Source organism: Mugil cephalus, chromosome 8, assembly GCF_022458985.1.
Source record: "Mugil cephalus isolate CIBA_MC_2020 chromosome 8, CIBA_Mcephalus_1.1, whole genome shotgun sequence".
NCBI classification, from domain to species: domain Eukaryota; kingdom Metazoa; phylum Chordata; class Actinopteri; order Mugiliformes; family Mugilidae; genus Mugil; species Mugil cephalus.
In genome coordinates this window covers 3,284,891-3,305,568 of record NC_061777.1, presented here as the reverse complement: position 1 = coordinate 3,305,568, position 20,678 = coordinate 3,284,891, and the positions used below count along the sequence as shown (strand labels likewise).

At 41.4% G+C, this 20,678-nt stretch overlaps 1 protein-coding gene across 1 annotated transcript; it reads left to right on the top strand.

The window, feature by feature from the left end:
- The first annotated feature begins 1,007 nt into the window (after nucleotides 1–1,007).
- On the top strand, nucleotides 1,008–20,625 carry castor1 (cytosolic arginine sensor for mTORC1 subunit 1). The gene is made up of 9 exons (XM_047592505.1): nucleotides 1,008–1,348; nucleotides 7,629–7,699; nucleotides 12,483–12,676; nucleotides 13,056–13,191; nucleotides 15,196–15,319; nucleotides 15,856–15,975; nucleotides 16,353–16,435; nucleotides 17,512–17,606; nucleotides 19,639–20,625. The coding sequence occupies exons 1-9, from the start codon at nucleotides 1,200–1,202 to the stop codon at nucleotides 19,708–19,710; spliced, it is 1,044 nt and encodes a 347-aa protein (XP_047448461.1). The 5' UTR covers nucleotides 1,008–1,199; the 3' UTR covers nucleotides 19,711–20,625.
- The last annotated feature ends 53 nt before the right edge of the window (nucleotides 20,626–20,678 follow it).

The window sequence follows — 20,678 nt, the reverse complement described above, 5'->3', positions numbered from 1 at the left end:
GTCTTTAATGTAGGGAAAAACTTAGCAAAGCAACTTACAACAAGTTACAACCTGCTTTTTGTTTGTCTTGTGACATGCATACTTCACATCTGATTATTTTATTAGCTGCCCACGTCATCTCTAATCACAATGACTTCAGTCAGGTTGAGGAAATAATGTTTGACCAGGCATAACATTATGACCACCTTCCTGATGCAACAGTTGTGCATGTCTAGGTAGCATCCACACGAATGCCAGGTCCAAAGGTTTCTCAGCAGAACACTGAACTGCCGTGAGATGGTGAATGTTATTTACGTCTCCTGTCAGTGGGTTTAATGTTGTGGCTGATGGGTGTGTATGTGTAACTATATGTAACCTTAGTTTGGCTCTGGTTCCTCTTTTTGTAAGAACCACAACAAAATTAGTAAATCTTATTAGTAAAATGTATTTATTTTAAAATCAATTAAAAGACACTTGCTGTGTTTCCATTACCCTTAGAAATGCGCAAAACCTAATTATCGCAATAAAATACTGGTAATGGAAACACCTACATTTTGAAAACCTCTCACAAAACCTCTTACAACATTTTCACGCTCTCATGTGGTGGTTTTTCAGACGGCTTGATATAAAAGTGTATTGTAAAAGTGCAATGGAAAAACTGGAGATGATGCAGGGGTCATGTGACCATCTTCCTCAAAGTGAAGTTTCCTGTATACTTAACGAGAGTTACAGCTCATTCACACCTTTCAGTGGAAACACTTAAAAGCGCAATTGTACTCGAAATTTCGCTTTTATTTTGCAGAAAAATAATAATAATGATAATAATGGAAAAACAGCTACTGACTCGCTTACTTTATTCCCCAGCTCTTATTTTGAAGATCGCAACCGGAAGTGGCTTTACCCTCGTAACGTCACCGCTTGAACCGGCCCCCTTCTCGCACGCGCGCCAGACATTTAAAGACCACGAGCCTGTCCCTTTAAGAGAAGGGGGCGTGTCGTTTCCGGGGCTGTCCCTTTATTTGAATATACAGTAGTTGAGAAGGGGCTGGAATCCGATTGCGTCGGATGTTTTTCGTGTTATGAGCTGAGCGTCCGCAGCGGGGACGTGAGGAGGTGTTTTTCTTTTTTAGTCGTCGGTAACGTATCACTCCCCCCCCCGTGGCCTAAATTTAACATTTGAATGCTATCGGCCAGCTGAGAGAAGGCGCTTTCTCCGCCGCATGCACGACCAGAGGAGCTGGGAGACCACCAGGAGCATGGACTTACACATCCTGGACCACAGGCTGCGGGTCACCAGCATAGCCAAGAACGGGCTGGTGAACTTCACACACCCCCTGATCAAGCTGATATTCCTCCGGAACAGGACACGGTAAGAGGAACCCCACACCCCCGCCCGGCCGCCCCATCCCGACGATCGGGCCAGATGGTTGCACGGCTCCGCTTGTGAATCGGCTCCGGTAATCCGGTAACCCCTCCTCCCCTTCCTGCGTTCACTGGGTGGCGGAGCCTTAACTGGGGCTGTGTTTGCCTGTGCATGCCCTGCTCTGCCTCCACGAAGGATGCACTGCAATGCATTCACAGCAACTCCCTGCTTGCATTCATTAAAAAAAATCTTCTGTCAAATGAGGTTATATTTGCACAAAACCTGCAGCAGTCAAGTCAGTGCAGTTTTATTTTACATGCTGGAATGCTTTCATTCATTCCTGCATTCACACATGTAGGATAAGATATGGTTAGTTTTATTTGCAACATGCACAGGGAAATGTATTTGTGCATCTTTTCACAGTAAAAACAGTAATAATTGCACACAAGGTGAAAACAATGTAAGAATAAACGTATAACTGAGAAAAATACAAACTGAACATGACATGTAAACCAAAAAAAGGTAATGCAGTCGTACTTGAGCACAGTTAAGGCTCAGAGTTGAGCAGACGGATGGCATGGGGATAAAAACTCCTCTTCAGTCTTCTCAGTCCTTGTCCTCGGGGTGACTGGGCTGTTCCAGGTTCATGTCGGTTCCCTTAACCTGCAACGTTTTGTGTAAATGTCCTGCAGGTTAGGAGGTGAGGGTGAACCTATCACCCCCTAGAGGGCCAGGAAGTCCTGCCTGGTGCAGTTTCCCATCCAGGTGGTGACCATCCCAAACAAGATGCTGTCGGTGGTGCAGGTGTACAAGTTCCTGAGCACCTCGAGAGGGAGCTTATAGTCTCTGAGGGGTCTTCTTCTTCTTCTGTATGAATGCATGTCAGTGAACCACGCTGGTTCCACCGTGCACAGGATCAGCAATAATTAAACGAAGCGCACCTGATGTATTTTGGTGGCTGACCTGTTGCCTGAACCACAAGCAGCCTTGGCATCGGTGCCAGTATTTAGTTAATCTGTGGACAAAACACACACACGTTGTTACGTAACAGTTTATTCCCCCTGACTGCCCCACATGTGCAGTGGCCAGAGGAAGAGCTCAACATCTGTCTTCGAAGCCACCGCGATATATAGGCCGGGCAGTGACCCAGCAGCTGCTGCTCTCGTGTTAAATAACAAAGGCAAATGTCAGAGGATTTCATCGCCCTTTGTGCTCTCTGGAGTTGTGCATCCTAGTATCCTTGAACATATCTATCAGGTGCTTCCTTTGTTTATTAGCCACAGATTGAGCCGAGTCCGTGCCCATCACCTTGAAGCTTTCTTATTTTTATTTCTTTCCCCCCTGACACGGAGACAAAAGATTTAAGTCACTTCCCTGACGATCTCTTCCTCCATCAGGCTCCAAGTGTTGTGCAAGGTTTTTAACATGTCCATACCAGACATTCACATTCAGTGTCATAGCAGCTCTCGCCGCCTCACCAACCACTGCAGCGCGCAGCACATAACCAGTTTGTGTGAGTAATGCACAGATATGTATGTAAGAGGGAAAAACAAGTTGAACAATTGGAATAATTTCAGTGAAGCATTCAGTGGGTGATTAAACAAAGTAGGCCGAGCCGTGAATCAACCAGACAAAAAAAAAAAAAAAAAAAGCGTGCAGGCCTCACTAGCTTGGAATTGCAGGCCTGGTCTGGTGTGTTGTTTGTGCTGTTTGTGCTGTTTGTGCTTTGCACTTATGTCGTTATGCTGTGGTGTGGATGTGTTTTGCCTTGTTTTTCCTGTTCTTTTTCCGTAGCGCACTCAAACTATATAGGGAGTGGAAGACTCAAAACAACCGAGGAGAAAAAAAACAAGCCTGATTGTCTCCGACTGGTTTTCAGCCATCTCCCTCTCCCAGGCCTCTCCTATTCATTAGGGAACAGCTCGAAGGCGCAAAGTGATTTGAAAGAAGTTCTGAGCAGAATTTTAAGGAGGGGAGATGGTAGATTTCCCCTTTAACAACCGCTACGAGCGGAGCGTGCGGTGCACAGGGTAAAAGTAGTCAGTGGATCGTCTGTGTCTTGTGTAGGAGAATGAACTGTTGATGGAGGAAACAGGTCAAGGGTCAAGTTTGTGCTCTGCTAAAACACCTAAGGATGTGAATGAAGCCTCCCACAACTGTTGGGGAAAAAAAGGTGCAAAAAATGAAAAACATGTGAGCTTACTCGTCTGGCGTTGTCCTTTGTTGTGGCTGTTTAAACTTTATGGGTGTGACAATAATAGGAGCCCAGTATGTCAGTCCTACTGCACTGTACATTTTGTTTATTTTAATTTAAAATACAAAGACAATTTCATTTCTTTATTCACAGCAGGAGATGATTTTGTGATCTTCCCAGAGGCTATCTGTGACTTATTAACAGGGATTCAAAAACATTAAATTATGAAAAACAATAACTATTTCTACCTAAATTATAACTTAAACTGGAACAATCCAGGATAATTTCATAAATACAGACAGTATAGAACTTAAACACAATAGCAACATATCAGGCACAAGTAAATGAGGCAAAATATCTTGACCCAAATTTGGATCAAACATATTTTGACAGCATTTTTTTTTTTTTTAAATATCTTTTTAGAAATAGATGGGGATGCAGACTGTTTTATCTTGCTCTCAACCTCATTCCAAGTTTGTGGATCTTTAACAGTCAAACTAAGACTTGTCTTCTTCCTCCTTCTTCTTCTTTTTTCTTCTTCTTCTGCGGGTAACTAACGAGAGCCCGGGTTGGGAACAATGCCTCAGCTGAGCCAGAGACCCAGTTGGGAGTTTTCCACTTGTCTGCTTCAGTGATCCGTCAATGTTGGGGCCCACTTGTTTTCACAGGACTCCCCCCGCCTCGTCCCAACCCGTTCTAACAACAGTTGTTCCGATAGAAACGGGGGGGAAGCTTTGTGACGAATCAGAAGAGCAAACGTAGGGGACAGCTGGGTCGTGCCCTGACGGTGGCTCGGTGGGCTCGCTCCTTCGACATCACTTTTCTGCGCTCTTATCATGTTTCCTCAGCTGGAGCATCGGTTGCAGACGCCCCCACCGCCACCAGCCCTCACTCCCCAACCGCCGCCGCCTCCTGCTGTTTTCTCTTCAGCTGGATCAAAGTCCAGACTTTCATCTTCCCCACTCGGCCGCTCCCTCGCTACCTGTGGCTTCCTCGTCACTTTGGGTTATTTTCCGCCTCGTCCTCTTCATGTTCCCTTCATGCTTCAGTAGAAGGTGCTTGCTTTTTCGACCCATTACCGCCGGCTATCACACGGAGGCGACGTATTGCCGTACAAAACACACTTAATCAGTCAATTATTCACAGAGTCCAAGAGATGGACACGACGATATCCACAACCTCCAGCTGTCCCAGTGCTTTATTTGTTTGCATCAAAGCACTTTAAGCCACGATTGGACTGCATGGCTTTGAACTTGTCTCAATAAGGCCAGCACTTCAGACCACTTAAACATATTTGAATCCCACCATCGTACATGTTTAACAAACTAATTTAACCTTCCTATTGTCCTCTCTGTCAAATCTGACCCATTTTTGAATGTCTCTGTATCACATAATTTGATATAAACTCGGTCTACTGCACATTAGGGACATGGGCAAAAAAACTATCACGACAAATCAAATGATACCGACCAGTTATAGTCAAATAAGCTGCTTAACTACAGGTTTACTACATCTGGTCGGCTAAATTTACCAGAGGATGTGGCTGGTTTCTCCAGACACATTTGGCATCATACTCTGGCTTGTGGTTGTATTTCAGGTGGTGGATAAAATTTGATGTGTTGCTATCCTTAGCCTTTATCATTTTCTCATGATATCCGAACCAGGTCCATATTACCTCATCATGTACATCTACTGCAAAGAAGTGTACAAAATAGTGGTAGGTTTTACAAATAGTCAAACAGACCAGATTAATTTGGAGCCAGGGGGACAAAAGCTGCATGGTCGACGGGAAGACAAATCTACAAATCATAGTCTGACCTGTAGCTCTTCAGACTCTAAGTATAGCGTATGATTTGTACAAGCTTGCAAATAGATTTGCAAAAGTAGTGTAGTTGTAGTGGCGCTTCAGTGAGGCATCCTTTCGGGTCCTATCTGTACTTTGCAAACAGGAAACCAAATATGCACTTGATACATTTCCTTCAGGTTGCTTTGCAGCAACAATCAACATGTTGCTTGGATTAATACAATGTCAGAAGGCTCACTGTCTTCTCCTAAAACAAAGCACAAGTTAAACCTCCACACTGGATACTTCCAGGATAGCTGCCAAACACATGCTACCTGCAGGAAAAGCTGCAAGCTGAGGAAGGTGAAAGGTCAACAGGAAACGAGAGGGATATTGTAACACAATGGGCTGGAAGAGCTTGCTAGCACAGCTGGTGGTTAGTGTTACAGCGCTCGGTCTCTCTCTGGGTCTTTGTCTGTCGGTTGCGTGATTGTCCCGTTTCGTGGCAGGGATTACTTTTAGCTGAGTCAGCGGCTTGGCGGTCTCACTCATGGTCTGACTCTGGCGATAAAGCAGAGGAAGAGGAAGGTGTATCTTCGGTGGGATGTTTTATGAAAACAGGAATAATGTAGCTCTTCCTTTTTGGCGATTCGGAGAAAACAAAGAGAGGCCATCTGTGTGGAAACTGTTTTTGTCTCCTCTCTCTAGCAAATATTAAAGGCTTCCCTCAAACATTTACTTAACTTTGTTCTCTCGTCCTGCGCATGTGTAGGTCTTGAGTTTGGATTCACAGTGTCATGTGTTAGACTTTTCCATTGGATATCAAACAATGGAAACCATGGAACAGATATTTATTACATCGTGTTGACACATCTGTTTTGCTTTTGTCCAGCTCTTCCTTGTTGTCATACTTTTAAATCCAATCAGCTTTCAGGCCTGATATTCAGCAGTGAGTATTGTAACTGATAATGTCCAGAGGATTTGGACCGTTCCTCTGTTAGCGATAGCTGATGTCTTTTCAGATACATTGCAGTTTGTTGTATTTCAGGAGTGACACGTCACGGTTGTATAGGCGTCATCTTTACTGAAGTATTTACACTTACATGAGGAAGAGCTGCTAGTTTGTGGAAACGAACCACTGGACTCCTCACCTGTCTTCTCGGAGGCGTCCATGTTGTTATTGTCATGTGACCAGTCAGTACGTTTACATGCACATGGAAAAAAAAAAAAATTATTGCCTTAATCCGACTTTAACTGGACAACTTAAGTGCATGTAAACATGTCACCCAGACTAGAATCGGAGTATCTGATTAAGATACCCAGATAATGCGATTAATCAGACTTTAACTGGACAATGTGTGTGCACATGGCGTATGACCCCGAAACAAAAACATTCAAGAAAGCCGGTCACAGAAGAAGAAGGTAAACAGAGAGATAGCGACATCTTATCTGCACCAGAAGTAGCACCAGATTAAAAAAGTCTGAACTATTATCCATCTGGGTGTTGCATGAAATGCTGGTACATTCTCTTCAAAAAGTTATCTAATCCAAGTGAATGTGTGTGCGCTGCTCATTTGTTTTCCTCAAACTGTACCAAATCCTAAGCTATTTTTTTCTCACAAAGGCAGTGTTCAGTTGGACTGGTGACTGGCCGGACCGAGCGGGAGCAGCAGAGCCTTTGAAAGCGAATGCATTTGTTCCTAACGAGTAGATTTTAATCAGTGTCCCCCCTTGCACTGTTCTCATGCTTGATTACCAGTAACTCTGGCCTTTCTTTTGTAAATTTTTTAAACCCCATTTATCTGCATCAGCTGGCAAAACTGCACAGTCCTTTCCAATATTCAATGGAAGAACCCCACAAAGGGTGTCATTGTTGCCTATTTAAAAAAAAAAGGGGGAGACCTCTGTTGTTTATAGATAATTCATTAAGTTTTGTCTACTGAATTCAGAAGCTCACATTTATCATCTCGTTCGTAATTGAGCTGCTCATTCTTTTCCTTGAATGGGGCAGTTGCTAATAAGGGCAGTGCCCCAGTTTTGTGCGTTCTCCACCATTTGCTTTAGACAAAGAAGCGTTTGCAGGCGTAATACCGGGCGCTGGGCTTCTGCTAATTGAGTGACGGCCGCTCTGAACCCTGCGCACGTATCACAGAACCCCGTTTATTTGATTCCTTTTAACTCAACATTGCAACGGCCTTTTTGCAGATGAATAGCGCTGTTTCCCTTCCTTTGCTTTCTCCTCCTTATCTCCTCATGCCGTCCACATTTTCTCCATTTCCGTCCTCACGCTGTCTCCTCTCCTCTTTCAGGTGTAAGTTTTTCAGCCTGACAGAGACACCTGAGAACTACACGGTCGTCCTTGACGAGGAGGGATTCAAAGGTAGAACACCCTCATGCACGTACATCTTCCTACAGGGCAGGGGTTTGTCTTTCCTCCACTCTCTTCTACCGGCTGTACAGTATGTACTGTTCACACAACGGTGCAGACAACAATTTAGGGAAGCTACTCCCTTTTTCAATACGTACTGAAATCGTGGTTAGAAGCTGGTATGTGGTGTTGAATTTGGCCACAATATAGGACAGGGTTGTTTTACTACCCCAATGTTACTTCCTTCCTTCCTCATTCACCTTCGAGGGCCTCTCATGCTAGGATGGGTGTACTGTGACCGCATGACTTCAGATTTTTTTAAAGTCGACTGTTATGTGACACTGACAAGTCTCTGATGACGTAACAAATAAATACCCAGCGGAAAGTTATGAAATCTATATGCTCGACCTGGACACATATGCTAAGAACATACAGCTCATGTGCTACATACTGTGAGCTGCAGATATGTATAGCCTGCATAAAAACAGGCTGCACCTCTGCACCTTCTCCATGTTTTGCAGCTAAAGGTCCAATAACTTTATCAAATAGTTGATGTGCAGCTTCCTTCTCTCTGTTACCACAGGACGTTTGGTGAAGTTGTTACTGACTAATGTCCAGAGGATTTGGACCGTTCCTCTGTTAGCGTTAGCTGACGTCTTTTCAGATGCATTACAGTTAGTTGTATTCCAGGACTGACATGTCACGGTGGTATGAGCTTCACCTTTAGTGAAGTATTTCCACATAATTGATGAACTGCTGCTAGTTTGCTGCAACGACCCCCTTTGACGACTCCTCACCTGTCTTCTAGGAGGATGTTGTTATTGTTGTCCTCACATGATCAGTTACTAGTTGATTAAAAACCACTAGTGTTGAGGATTTTCAGTAATGGGGAAATTGCAGTGTTCCGCTGTCATATTGCACATCTTATCTATTTATATATCGGGCATAGCATTATCACCACCTTCCTGATATTGTGTAGGTCTCTCTCTTGTGCCTCCAAGATAGTTGAGACTCATCAGAGATTGGACATTGACTTTCTGAGGGCGTCCTGTGGTGTCTGGAAACAGGATGTTGTTAATGGGGTTCCTTTTGGTCCTGTGACTTGAATTTGGAGTCAACACTTTGTGCTGTTTTTCATGTTTTTTTTGCATCCTGCTGGTCCAGGTCCAAAAGTTTCCCAGCAGAAACATTGGTCAATGTTATTTACTTCTCCTGTCAGTGGTGTTAATGATGTGGCTGATCTGTGTATAAGTGCAAAAAGGATTGGGCTCACTGTTTTCTGACATCTTGTCTCTCGTGTCCTTTTTAGTTCCTTTGCCTCAAATCAGTCATGTGCACCTTCGTGGAAAATCCATTTCATTTTTAGTTGTTTTTATATTAATATACTCTAGACAATTAGAGCAGTTAACAAAATAAAATCAGGCCAATAAAAATATTTGTACGTTAAACCACTGGTGTTTTACCTCTGGACTCATCCACACATCCTCTCCTCCTCGTTCCTGCATTTTCGTCTCGTCCTTCCGCACAGATGTGGACGTTAAAGTCATACATCGCCTCGGGCCGTTCCGCTACTCTCTTTCTCCTTTTGCTCTCCTTCTGACTGAGTGCCTATTTTAAGAGGTGAAAGCTGGTGTAGTGAAGCCACAAGGGGCTGCCTGGGATAAATTATGCCAACCAGAACAGTGGACCTTTTAAAAAGGGGAATAAAGAGAAGAGAGCGAGAGAGTATTCACGGCAGGAGGTCGGCCGCATTTGGAAATGTGCTAAGTTGGTTGAATGAACCTGATTAGTTTTGTGCTTCCTCTGAATGTGTGCGCCACTTCAAATGGAGATCAAACATGAAAGGAAGGTTTTACCCTCAGGATGAGTTTCCAGAAGTGTAATCATTTAAATGATTGGTCTTCAACAGGGGGCCTGTGCCCCCCAGGGGTCCGCATAGGTACTGCAGGAGGGGTCGCAAAATCTTTGGTTGATTAGACATTTTATATATATATATATATATATTTTTTTTTTTTTTAATTTTCTCCCACAAATTAAAATTTCTTTCAATACAAATTAACATGAATTCAACATATTTTAGTAAAGGGATAAATGGAGGCTAAAGCGCTAAGGTAAGCTTCCTGTACACAGTAGGCTCCGCCCCTATCGCTGCTGAGCCAATCATGAGGCTGCATATTTCCCAGCAATTGGCCGAGAGACAATTAGGTGGCTTCCCAGGTGAAATCCAGAAGCACGCTGCAATATTAGCAGAAGAGAAGCTAACAGAGCAGCTAGCTCCCATCAGCCTGTTATATGTTATATGTGTCAGGTATGTTTATGTTTATGGTTAAATATTTGAACCTGTGTATTATTTGAATAGCTTAATATTGGATGAAAACTTCTGATAATCATGTGTATTTATAAATAGCACTAGGTCCAGTTTAATATAGAACACATATAGTAGGTGGGGAAGACCTCTGATTTAAATGTTTATAGTTTATGAAGGCTCGAGACACTTTTCCCAGATTGCTTTTTACTTCCTGCTTTTCCATTCTGGCTCAGAGACACTATTTAAACATTGACCCTACAGCAAACAAGCCTTCACTCAAGTCACACTTTACATCTTGTAGTGGAATGTCTCCTATGGGCATGATTTCCTCCGGAGCTACTAAATAAATAAATAACGGGGGCTGTTTTAAGTCTCTGGGGCTAAAGAAAGAAAGAAAGAAAGAAAGAAAGAGAGAGAGAGAGAGAGCAGAGCAGGTGGGAGAGAGGAAGTGTTCGATCGTTGCACTGAGCAGCAACAACAGGAAGTAGTTACTTAAAGCTGCCTCGTAGTTTACAGCCCAACGAACGCACATATACATCATCGGTCTCATAAAGGTGCAGAGAGGTGCCAACGTTAAAAGGCTGCAGCATAAAGAGATGTCATCAACTGCACTGGTGCACTTATTATTATTATTATTCTTGACACATGTTGTTCGTTGTGGGTGATTTTAGGGTTAAAACAGCACAAACAGCGTCACACACAGGAGACAGTGTGCAGACATTTTCAGGGGTTGAGAAGCGTAGCGATTTATATGTCTTTTAAAGATTCTGAAAGGGTTATCCATGTTTTTATCTCATGTTACTACTGTAACATCCTCTATACGAGCGTTGACCAGGCCTCTGCAACTCGTCTTTTAACAAGAATGAAAACAAGAACATATTTCTCTCTTCCTGGCATCTGTTCACTGGCTTCCAGTGTGTCCGGGGTCTTTAACCTTTTTCAGGCCAAGGACCCCCCAAAGTGAGAGATTAAGTAGGGACCCCCTACCTACTATATATGTTCTGTATTAAACTCGGCCTAGTGCTATTTGTAAATATGCATTATTATCATAAGTTTTCATGCAATATTGAGATATTCATATAATGTATAAAATGTATGAAAATGTGTCATCAACCAAAGATTTTTGCGACTCCCTTGGACCTTGGAGAACCTCTGCAGACTTCCTGTTGAAGATATATGCAGAACATTATAGGATATAGATTCTAGGGTTTGGTAGTGATACCACCGATTTCCTTTCTGCTGGTATCGGCGATAATGATCCGATACCGATACTAATGTGTCTGGTAAATCTAAAACAAAAAGTAGTTATTTGTTTATTTGTTTTAAACTCTGAAGTATATTGAGGTAACTGTCTCATTTACTATGTAACTGAGCTAATACAACAAATACAATCATACGAAATAAGTGAAAATGGTGTTTCAGTCAAGTAAAAATAAGAAGACCATTCAAATAAATTGTTGTTTAATTTTTAAGAACTACTATAAAATGAAAACTTGCATCTTAATTGTGACCCTGTTCTCTTCTCTTCCGTCCTCCTCATCATAAATATTCTATGTTGTGGTTTAACCTGAGTTTGTGTTTCACTTTCCACTGTGTTCCTACATTATCTCCAATGATGGAAGTATTGAAAGTATCGATATTTTGATTTGAGAATCCATTTCAGAGCATAAAGACCTGGTATCAGTATTTCAGTATTGATCCGTACATCACTAGTGTCTGATTATAAATCACTGAAATAAAAGTTCTGGCTCCGCCCACATGTCCCATACAGGTAACTCAGGTTAACAGACCGTTGTCCTCGTCACTTTTATTATTTGGTATTTAATTCAGTTTGAGAGCTGCTCTTTTTACTGTGATTTAATCTAATACTTTAATTTCTTTTTACCTCCTACTGTTCATTCTTTGTTTTTGTGTTAACTGTTTGTTTTGTATATTGTTCCATGTCCCAACTACTCTGTTCATCACTTCGTCATTTGTTAAGGTTAAAGGTTAAAGCTTATTTATTTATGATAATTAACGTGTCTAGTTTCATATGACAGGCAAATTTAACAGATTAGCAAGTTTGGCTATTGTGGACGTTGGAACTTCATTGTTTGCAGTTCTGTCATTGCACAGCCAAGTTCATATATTAAAATAAACAGTTTTATATTCTGCCACACATTATAATATAATATAAATAATGAAATAATCCCAGTGTCCACATATGAGGACATAGTTTTTTTTTTTCAAAAACTACTACTTCCTGTTCAAAGACGATGCTTAGTTTTCCCCAAAATCCCAAATACCTTGGATAAATTTATAATGCATACCACATAAAAGCTCGGTTCTCATGCGGGTAGATGTACCAGGGTCATTAGAATTTTTAGTTTTTTTATAATCCCATGTTTTCAAACACTTCTTCTCTTCTGCCTTTTCATTGCGTAACATCAGACGTTGTGTTTGAGGTCAGCCTCGCCGACCGACTCCTCTCTTCTTGACTCCACTCAGAGCTGCCGCCCTCGGAGCACCTCCAAGTAGAGAGCTCCATCTGGCTGCCACTCAACGTGGTCTCCAACGGCAACGCCTCCAGCAGCTCACAGGCTGTCGGCGTGACCAAAATCGCCAAGTCGGTCATCGCCCCGCTGGCCCAGCAGCACGTCTCCGTCTTCATGCTCTCCACTTATCAGACCGACTTCATCCTGGTCAGTGTCGTTTCCTTTTTCCCATCATTCACTCGTGATTACAGCAATTTTTCCTAACTCTTTAAATGCATAAAAAGCTCAGACCTGTAATCTTGCTGAGAAGCTTTTTCCACCCGCTGAGCTCCCTCAGACCACTGCATTTTGTCCACTCACCAATTCTTCAATTCTCAGCAGACTTAGTTGATGTATTACATGTGAAAATGTTAACTGGGCAAAAAATGTGTAACCCCCCTTGACGGACGTTTGTGTCAGCAAACATATTAATGTTTGACAGGCAGGACGGGTATTTCCATGAAGTGAGAAGTAGAATATTTGCATGTGTTTGCTATATTTACCATCCACACGAATATAAGGAGATATTTCTGTCTTTGCTGTGTAGGTGAGAGAGAAGGACCTGTCTGTAGTCATCAGCACTCTGGAGGAGGAGTTCAGCATCTACAAGGAGGTGGGAGGAGAGTCTGTTCCCGTGCACTGCCAGCACGAATCCAACGGCCTCCAGAAGAACGGCAAAGACGGTAAAGAAGCTCCTCGCTCTGTTCGCAGCTCGTCTCAGGATGTAGTAAAGATCCTCTAGCGCCACCTTCAGGATCTTTGTGCAGAGGCCACCGACTTTACTGTTCTGTTTTGCAGAATGCAAAATAAATGCAAAGTAAATGCAGCTCTGACTTTACCACCGACAACTTTGCTATTTTCATCTGTGACTCTAAAACCGAGAAAACGTGGCATTTTACAAGAGGATTTTTGAGTTTACGCCAATCCACTGACATTATTTAACCTTTCTGTATTAAATATTAGTGTGATTCTCCCTCCTCTTGGTTCAGTGTGTTCGACCACACTCATTTGGGGATCAAAGCAACCACACAAACCTTTAAAACAAAATTTCGAGGCACAGGGTGCGACCAGATAATAGCTTGTACTTTTTTTATTCAACCAGAGTACCATCAAAGTCATACAGAATCTCTAGAAACAGCAGACGGTCCAAGTTCGATAGAAGCAGAGTTTTATGTTTAAAGAGAAACATGCAAGTCCAGACCACCGCTGTGCTTTTATAATGCTTTGTGTTGGCACATCCGTGATGATGTCCACGTTCATACGAGGACTCAGAACCAGTCATACCGTGCCTCTCCATTCATCATTTTTTTGTCACTTTTTATGTTTGCTTAATTCATCACTCTGTCACCTTTACGGCCGGTTTGCTACTCTGCTGCTCTTGTTCTAAAAGTTCACCTGAAGTTCACCGCGCTATGTGGTGTTCCTGCATTGTGCGGTTTATCTAGAGCAGTGCTTCTCAACCTGGGCGTCCGCCGACCCCTAGTGGTCTGTGGTGTAATTGCAAGGCATGGGAAAATAAAATCCTTTAAAAAAGGTAATATGACATTTAAAGAAATAGGATTATTTTGCTCAAATGTGACAGAGACCTTTATCTGCCTAAACTACAGAGGGGAACAGGATTTTGCATCTGTTTCACAAGCAGAATTTACTGTATTTTATTAAGAGATCATTTACTTAATAATGCTCTTATTGTGAAACATCTGCATCTCATTAACTTGCATGTTCTGGTTAGCATTTGAAATGAAGCTAATTTTTCAAGGTTCAGAACCACTGATCTAGAGTTCATTTGGCTGTATTCTGGTCCCTTCACATAACCATAGCGGGAATATATGTTTAAGCCTTAAGAATGTAGTGTGTAATATCATAAACAAAATGTTAATTGAGTCAAAGCTTTTAAAATCAGGATTTTCCTCAACAGAAGTGGTCTTTGGTTCTGGTCATTGGCAGTTATGTGTTTTAATTAGCCAAGCGTAGGGCTGGGTGGTATGAGCAAAAATGTATATCACAATATTTTTCAAAATTCTGACAGTATGACCATTTTTTTTTTCATGCATAATCACGTGTTTCCAACATTTTCTACTGGTTGAGTAGAGAGAGTAACTTTTGCAGAAGATTGACTAAGGATGGACTATTTCACCATTTTAAATAAATAATTAAATGTTATCGAGATGAAATGAGGAAATGTGACAAAAAGTTTTATTTATTTTGACATATTTATTCATATTTAAACATATTTAAACTGCTATGTCTGTAATGTCAATAGCAGCCAACCTCTACCGTAATGATTGTAGTCTGCGTGCAACATTTTTTTTTTTCTCATTCATAAAAAGCCGATATTAAAAATCATAACATATCATAAAGAAAAAATACCGGTACTCGGTATGAACCGGTAAACCTTAGTAAAGCATAAAAATAAACTGAACTGAGGGCTTACAACCTTATCATATAATTCAGTCAGCAAAAGAATTACAGGTACAAAAATTACCCTAGAATAGATTCAATCCAAAAAAAGAGAGAGATATTGTAGGTTTTCTGTCTTATTTGAGAGTAGAACCAGGAACCTGCCTCTGTAGCTCCACTCTTGCAATTTTAAAAGAAATACAGAAACTAGTAGGTTAATAAATATATAATATTATACTAAAAAAAGTGCATCTGTTCTAATAATAACACCGTCTTTCTCCTTCCAGCCATCCAGCCCACAGTTCACCCAGTGCTGATCCCCCAGAACCACTTCTGCGTCATGTCCCTGGACCCGGACACGCTGCCGTCCATCGCCACCACGCTCATCGACGTCCTCTTCTACTCCAGCAGGTGAGGCCCAGTTTTTACTGTAGCGCCGCTGGGAAACACTAGATGGCAGCACCAGACGCAAATAAGGCCTGAGATGGTCCCGCGTTTATCATGACAGGTGTCTCTCCTGGGTAATTATTTCACATCGTTCTATTTATTGACTTTCTTCTCATTTTATATTTCAAACTAATATATTTTATTATTTATTTTTTACTTTTATCTTGGATATTTTATCCAATTTTATTCCACAGTCTGTTAATGAATGGATTGTTTTTTCATTTGTGAAACTAATAATTAAAAACAGGGATTCTTTGAAGTTTTAGACATGGATTCTTAGCACAGAACGGTTCAAATCCAAAATTTGCAAAAACAAAGATGCTGTAAAACTAAGATATTATTGCATATTATTTACGTCTTTTGTCTTGTGCATGAGTTTAATGCATGATTGACTCTATTAGATCCTCTAATAAAAATCATCACTATTTATTGAACAAATAGTTCCTGTCTCGATTCTCTGCTATCATGTTGAACATGTTTTTTTTTTTTTTCGTCTTTAGTCCTAAAGAAGACACGCAGTCGTCTCCTCCGGGTCAGGATTTGGATTGCATCAAGTTCTTCTCCTTCTCCCTGATCGATGGATACATCTCACTGGTGATGGACACTGAAGCTCAGAGACAGTAAGGAGACCAAACTTATCCCACGTCCGACACCACACCAAAACCTGGGATCTTTATCTCAAGTCAGCCACAACATTATGACCACTGACAGGAGACTGACCATGACCTTCCTTCATGGCAGCAGGATGCAAAAAAACATGAAGACCAGCACAAGGTGTTGACCTGGCCTCCAAATTCACTAGATCCCAAACTGATCAAGTATCTGTGGGATGATCCATAGGTCTATTCTCTGATGAGTCACAACTGTTTTGGAGGCGTACACAATATTAGGAAGGTGGTCATAATGTAGATGACTACTAGTCCCAGCTGTTCCACTAACATGCAACATGGGTCTGATGAGTCTGGTGGAATTAACTGTCCCGTCTTTGTGCTCTAAGGTTCCCCGCTCATCTTCTCTTCACCAGTTCGTCTGGGGAGCTGTGGAGAATGGTTCGTATCGGGGGACAACCCCTGGGCTTCGGTAAGGCTACTTTTAAATACTCCAGAGTTCACCAGGTTTCTCTTCACAGGTTAGTTATAATGTTCAATCGAGGACTAATACTGCTACATAGATCCTGAATCTACAGTGTGAAGATGTAGGTCATCACTTTATGCACAACTGTTGTCACTTTGCGCCTGTGTAGTGTAACTTGTCTTATCTTAGATGTTTAAACTTTGCATTTATTGTCACAGCACATCTGATATATTATAAATGTTAAATTATTTTATAAATTGAGATGGAAACAGGAAGCAACTCATCACTTTTTTCCCACATTTTTTTTTTTCACATATTTTTTACATTCTACAATACTAGAGTTCTGAATACTTTCCTTAGAGTTTATACAACTGGTTTACAACAGGTATACAGTTGTTCTTTTCAGATCCAGTAATGATCAGTGTCACAGCAATGCATTTTCTGGCTTCACGTAAATCAAGATCTATAAATCCGGTTCTGAATTAAGTCAGAGATTCAATGATTTTCTGAAGGTTACCTAGTAAACACGATTCTGGATCTAAACGAAGGACGATATGCGTCATAATGATGATGTCACAGAGGTGTTACCAGTTTTCTGTCACCTTCTTACTGGACCGAGTATAGAGCAGGAAAGAACCCACCTCATTAGACGTGTGCATGTTCTCTCGGCTTTAGAAATTATAATGAACAAGCATGAATTAATAGTAGTGTTGTTTTTGTTGTTGTTGTTGTTTGTGCAATTCACTTTTTATTAGTTTTACACATACAAAAACATAGCCAAAGCAGAACACAAAAAAACCTACACACCTACTTACACCTACAGAAGATATATGCAAACAATGCAGACTGCTGAAAGGAATAACAGGGTGTATCCAGATACCCTCTAACCAAATTGCTTCTTTAATTGTTGTGTATAAATGTGTTTCCCATCTCTCTGTGGATCTATGCGAACCTTTTTTAGGAAGCATTTCTTGTGCTTAATACCCGTGTTGATTAAAAGGCAGAACGCTAACGACTCTAGATCCAAATGTCCACCTGATGTGGCCATGCAGCTCATGTCCTCTCCATTCTTTCCCCTTCAGATGAATGTGGCATAGTCGCCCAGATATCTCAGCCTCTCGCAGACAGTGACATCTCTGCCTATTACATCAGCACCTTCAGCTTCGACCACGCTCTGGTGAGTCCCACATTTTTGCATCGTTAGCTACGCTGCCACACCTGTTGTCGCAGAGGACAGACGTGGAAAGGCAACGCGGCTGTGAGTCAGTTGTGTTTATTAAATACTTAGATATTTGAAGACTTCAGGTTTGGCTCCGTGTCTTAACGGGGGAGACATGAACAGATAAAAACCAAGTGTACGTCACATTGAAAATAATTCCCACACTCGGCATCCTTAAGGCAGTCCATAGAGTTGAAATCTGATTAACGCTTGAATTTGTGTGCCAACATAGTGAGCAGCTTGATAATTACCAAGAAACGTTTATCTGAGTCGTTTCTCTGTCATTACCCAGAAACTTATCTAAGAAAGTCTGCAGAATGATTCAACAAAGACAAACATACATCCTATTAGCGCCAGTCATAAGTGGATTAAGTATTTAGTGATTTACATTTGAGGTTTCTTTCACCTTTACCCCAGCGTACAACGTAGTTTTTGTGCCCTTCAGAATTTTCCACATTTCTTTGTAAAACTTACTCAAAACTGGAGGTGGACAAAGATAAGACGTGCGAAACAGAAATATTATGCTTGTGTGTTTATTTAGTGAGGAAATATGAGCCTATATTAAATGTCTATGAATTGCAAAAGAATGCAAATCCTTTCTGTATTTGTCTGTGTTGACCCCCTTGTGCAGAAATAACGGCAACTAACTTTTCCGGTTACTGCTCATCAATTCAGTTCAATTCAATTTTATTTATATAAAGTCAATAACAATACAAATTGTCTCAAGACTCTTTACAAAAAACAGCCTGAACCCTCCGCAGCAAACCTCAGTCGTGTATTTGCTGCATTAATAGACTGTCTGTTCTACTTTTCTAGTCTAATATAACTCGATATTGGACATTCGAATATCAATATATAGTAAAGTAAGCCTATATTACATATCTGTGAAGTGCAAAAGTGTGCAAATCCTTATTTTCGGTGTCTGCTGTGACCGCTTCGTGCAGGAATAAATGCTGCGTCCACTGCAGCTTAGAGGGATTTTAACGAGTAGAAGAATCCCAAAGAAAGTTAAACAGACGACTGGTGTAGACCACTGATTACACATTTGTCTGTGTGCTGCAATACTAGACCGTTATATCATTTTAGTCTAAAATAACTCGATTGGATAATCGTCATAGTCAAAAAAAGACCACAGACGAGAAGGATGATGTCGACTCTTTGGGTATTCCACCTGTTTTCAGTCATTCTTTCCATGCCCTACCTTGAGGATTTTTGGGAAATGAGTATGCAGCCGTGGGTGTCTTGCAGAAGGACATGACACTACATTTCGTGTCATGGAATTCTATATTACCAGGGTCTTGTAAGCTACAAGCAGACTATGTGTCAGCGTTTCATAAAGGGAATGAGGACATCTCCTAAAACGGCACCGAACGAAGCTAGGTCACTAGAACATTTGCATATGGGATGTTGGGACGTGACTGTCTCGGTCATATGAATGTGCATTAATCACATTATCTTCAATCAAAGATATGAAGGGAAATTCCACGTCACCAAATTAAGCGCGGAAACAACATGAATATGTGAATATGTGCCCTGTGCAGAAAGAGAATTATGCCTGTTTTAACAGTGAGATTAAGTTTATTTGTTGTAAACAATAGATAATCATTCGCAGTTTATCCTCAGTTCCATCCAGCTCCAGATATGAAGACTTAAATATAGAAGGAAAAGAGACCTTTTTAAGAAAGGTTGCAAGTTTCGATCAACCCTATGTTGCCTTTTTTGGGTAACTCATCAATCTTATCAGAATTGTTTTCCAGCTCTGATAAAAATCTGTCTGCACAGCAACATAAACTAGACAGACACAGCGACTAGCACGCACCAAGAGACGAATGCTGATGGAGCATCCTAATATCTGCCACAAGATTACAAGTGTTTGTCAGCAGCTGCTAAACATCTACAATACTAATATCCTTCCTTTGTCCGAATGTCTTGTGCAACTGAGCTAGCTAGCAAATCTGTCTATACGTCTAATACTGGCTCGATCTTCCAGGTCCCAGAGGAGGATATCGTGAGCGTGACAGACATGCTCCGCCACCAGAGGAAAGAACCGGCCGCCAGCTGATTCCTGAAGATCCTCAGACCGAGCTGGTGGATCCTGGCTCGTACCACAATCCCACGGTGGCTAGTGGCGGCCGGGATTTGCTGGGGAATAGGTCAGCATGAAGGCAAAGGAAAGGAAAGGAGACTAACCTTGTGCCTAGATTAGCACTGCATCGCCAGCAGTATTAACTATTACCGATTTGCCATGAACACCGGAAGCGCTTTCTTACCGTGTGTGAACACAAAAATTTGTACCTGTGAGGTTACCGGTCTTACCTCTCCGGTGCAGGATGCGGAGTCCCGGTTGGGCCAAAAAAGCACACACGATGCACAACGCGGTGCACAAATAAATTCACAGTCAAATTCTCAAGCAGAAATTCAGACGTAAACATGTACGATAGACTCTTTCTCTGTAATACCGACTTGAGATCTGTGTTTGTGGCCTGAAGTTGAATTATTAAAAACATTATTTTTGCTGGATACACAGCAGAAGACAGTCGCATACATCTTGACAGTGTTATAAACACACAACTTAGTCTTCCAGTAATGTTTGTATCTTAACACCGTGTGTCTAAACAACTTTATATTCGATCCGAGGCCATTTGCAATTTTTTCTGTGTGTGAAACTGAAAGCGTGTGTGTGTGTGTGTGTGTGTGTGTGTGTGTGTGCTTGAGAGGCCATTGTGCGAGAGTACTTGCAAATCATCCCTTGCAAAAAAAAAAAAAAACTGAGAGTTTTGGTTTCTGGGCTCCGTCACTGGTTTCAGAAGAATGTTTAGATTCTTGTGTATTAGCTCGACTGCAAATGCGCTAGGAGTGGTTTGTGTTGTTTTCTTTTTTTAACAAGAGGTCATCATTTCTTAACAGCATTACCCAAGGTCATTAACACTATCTCTTATTTTTTGTTATTTGCACAATAAACTTTTAATTTAGCTAACATCGCTTTGTTTTTGTTTTTTATGTTTTTTTTTTTTTTTGGTACAACTACCT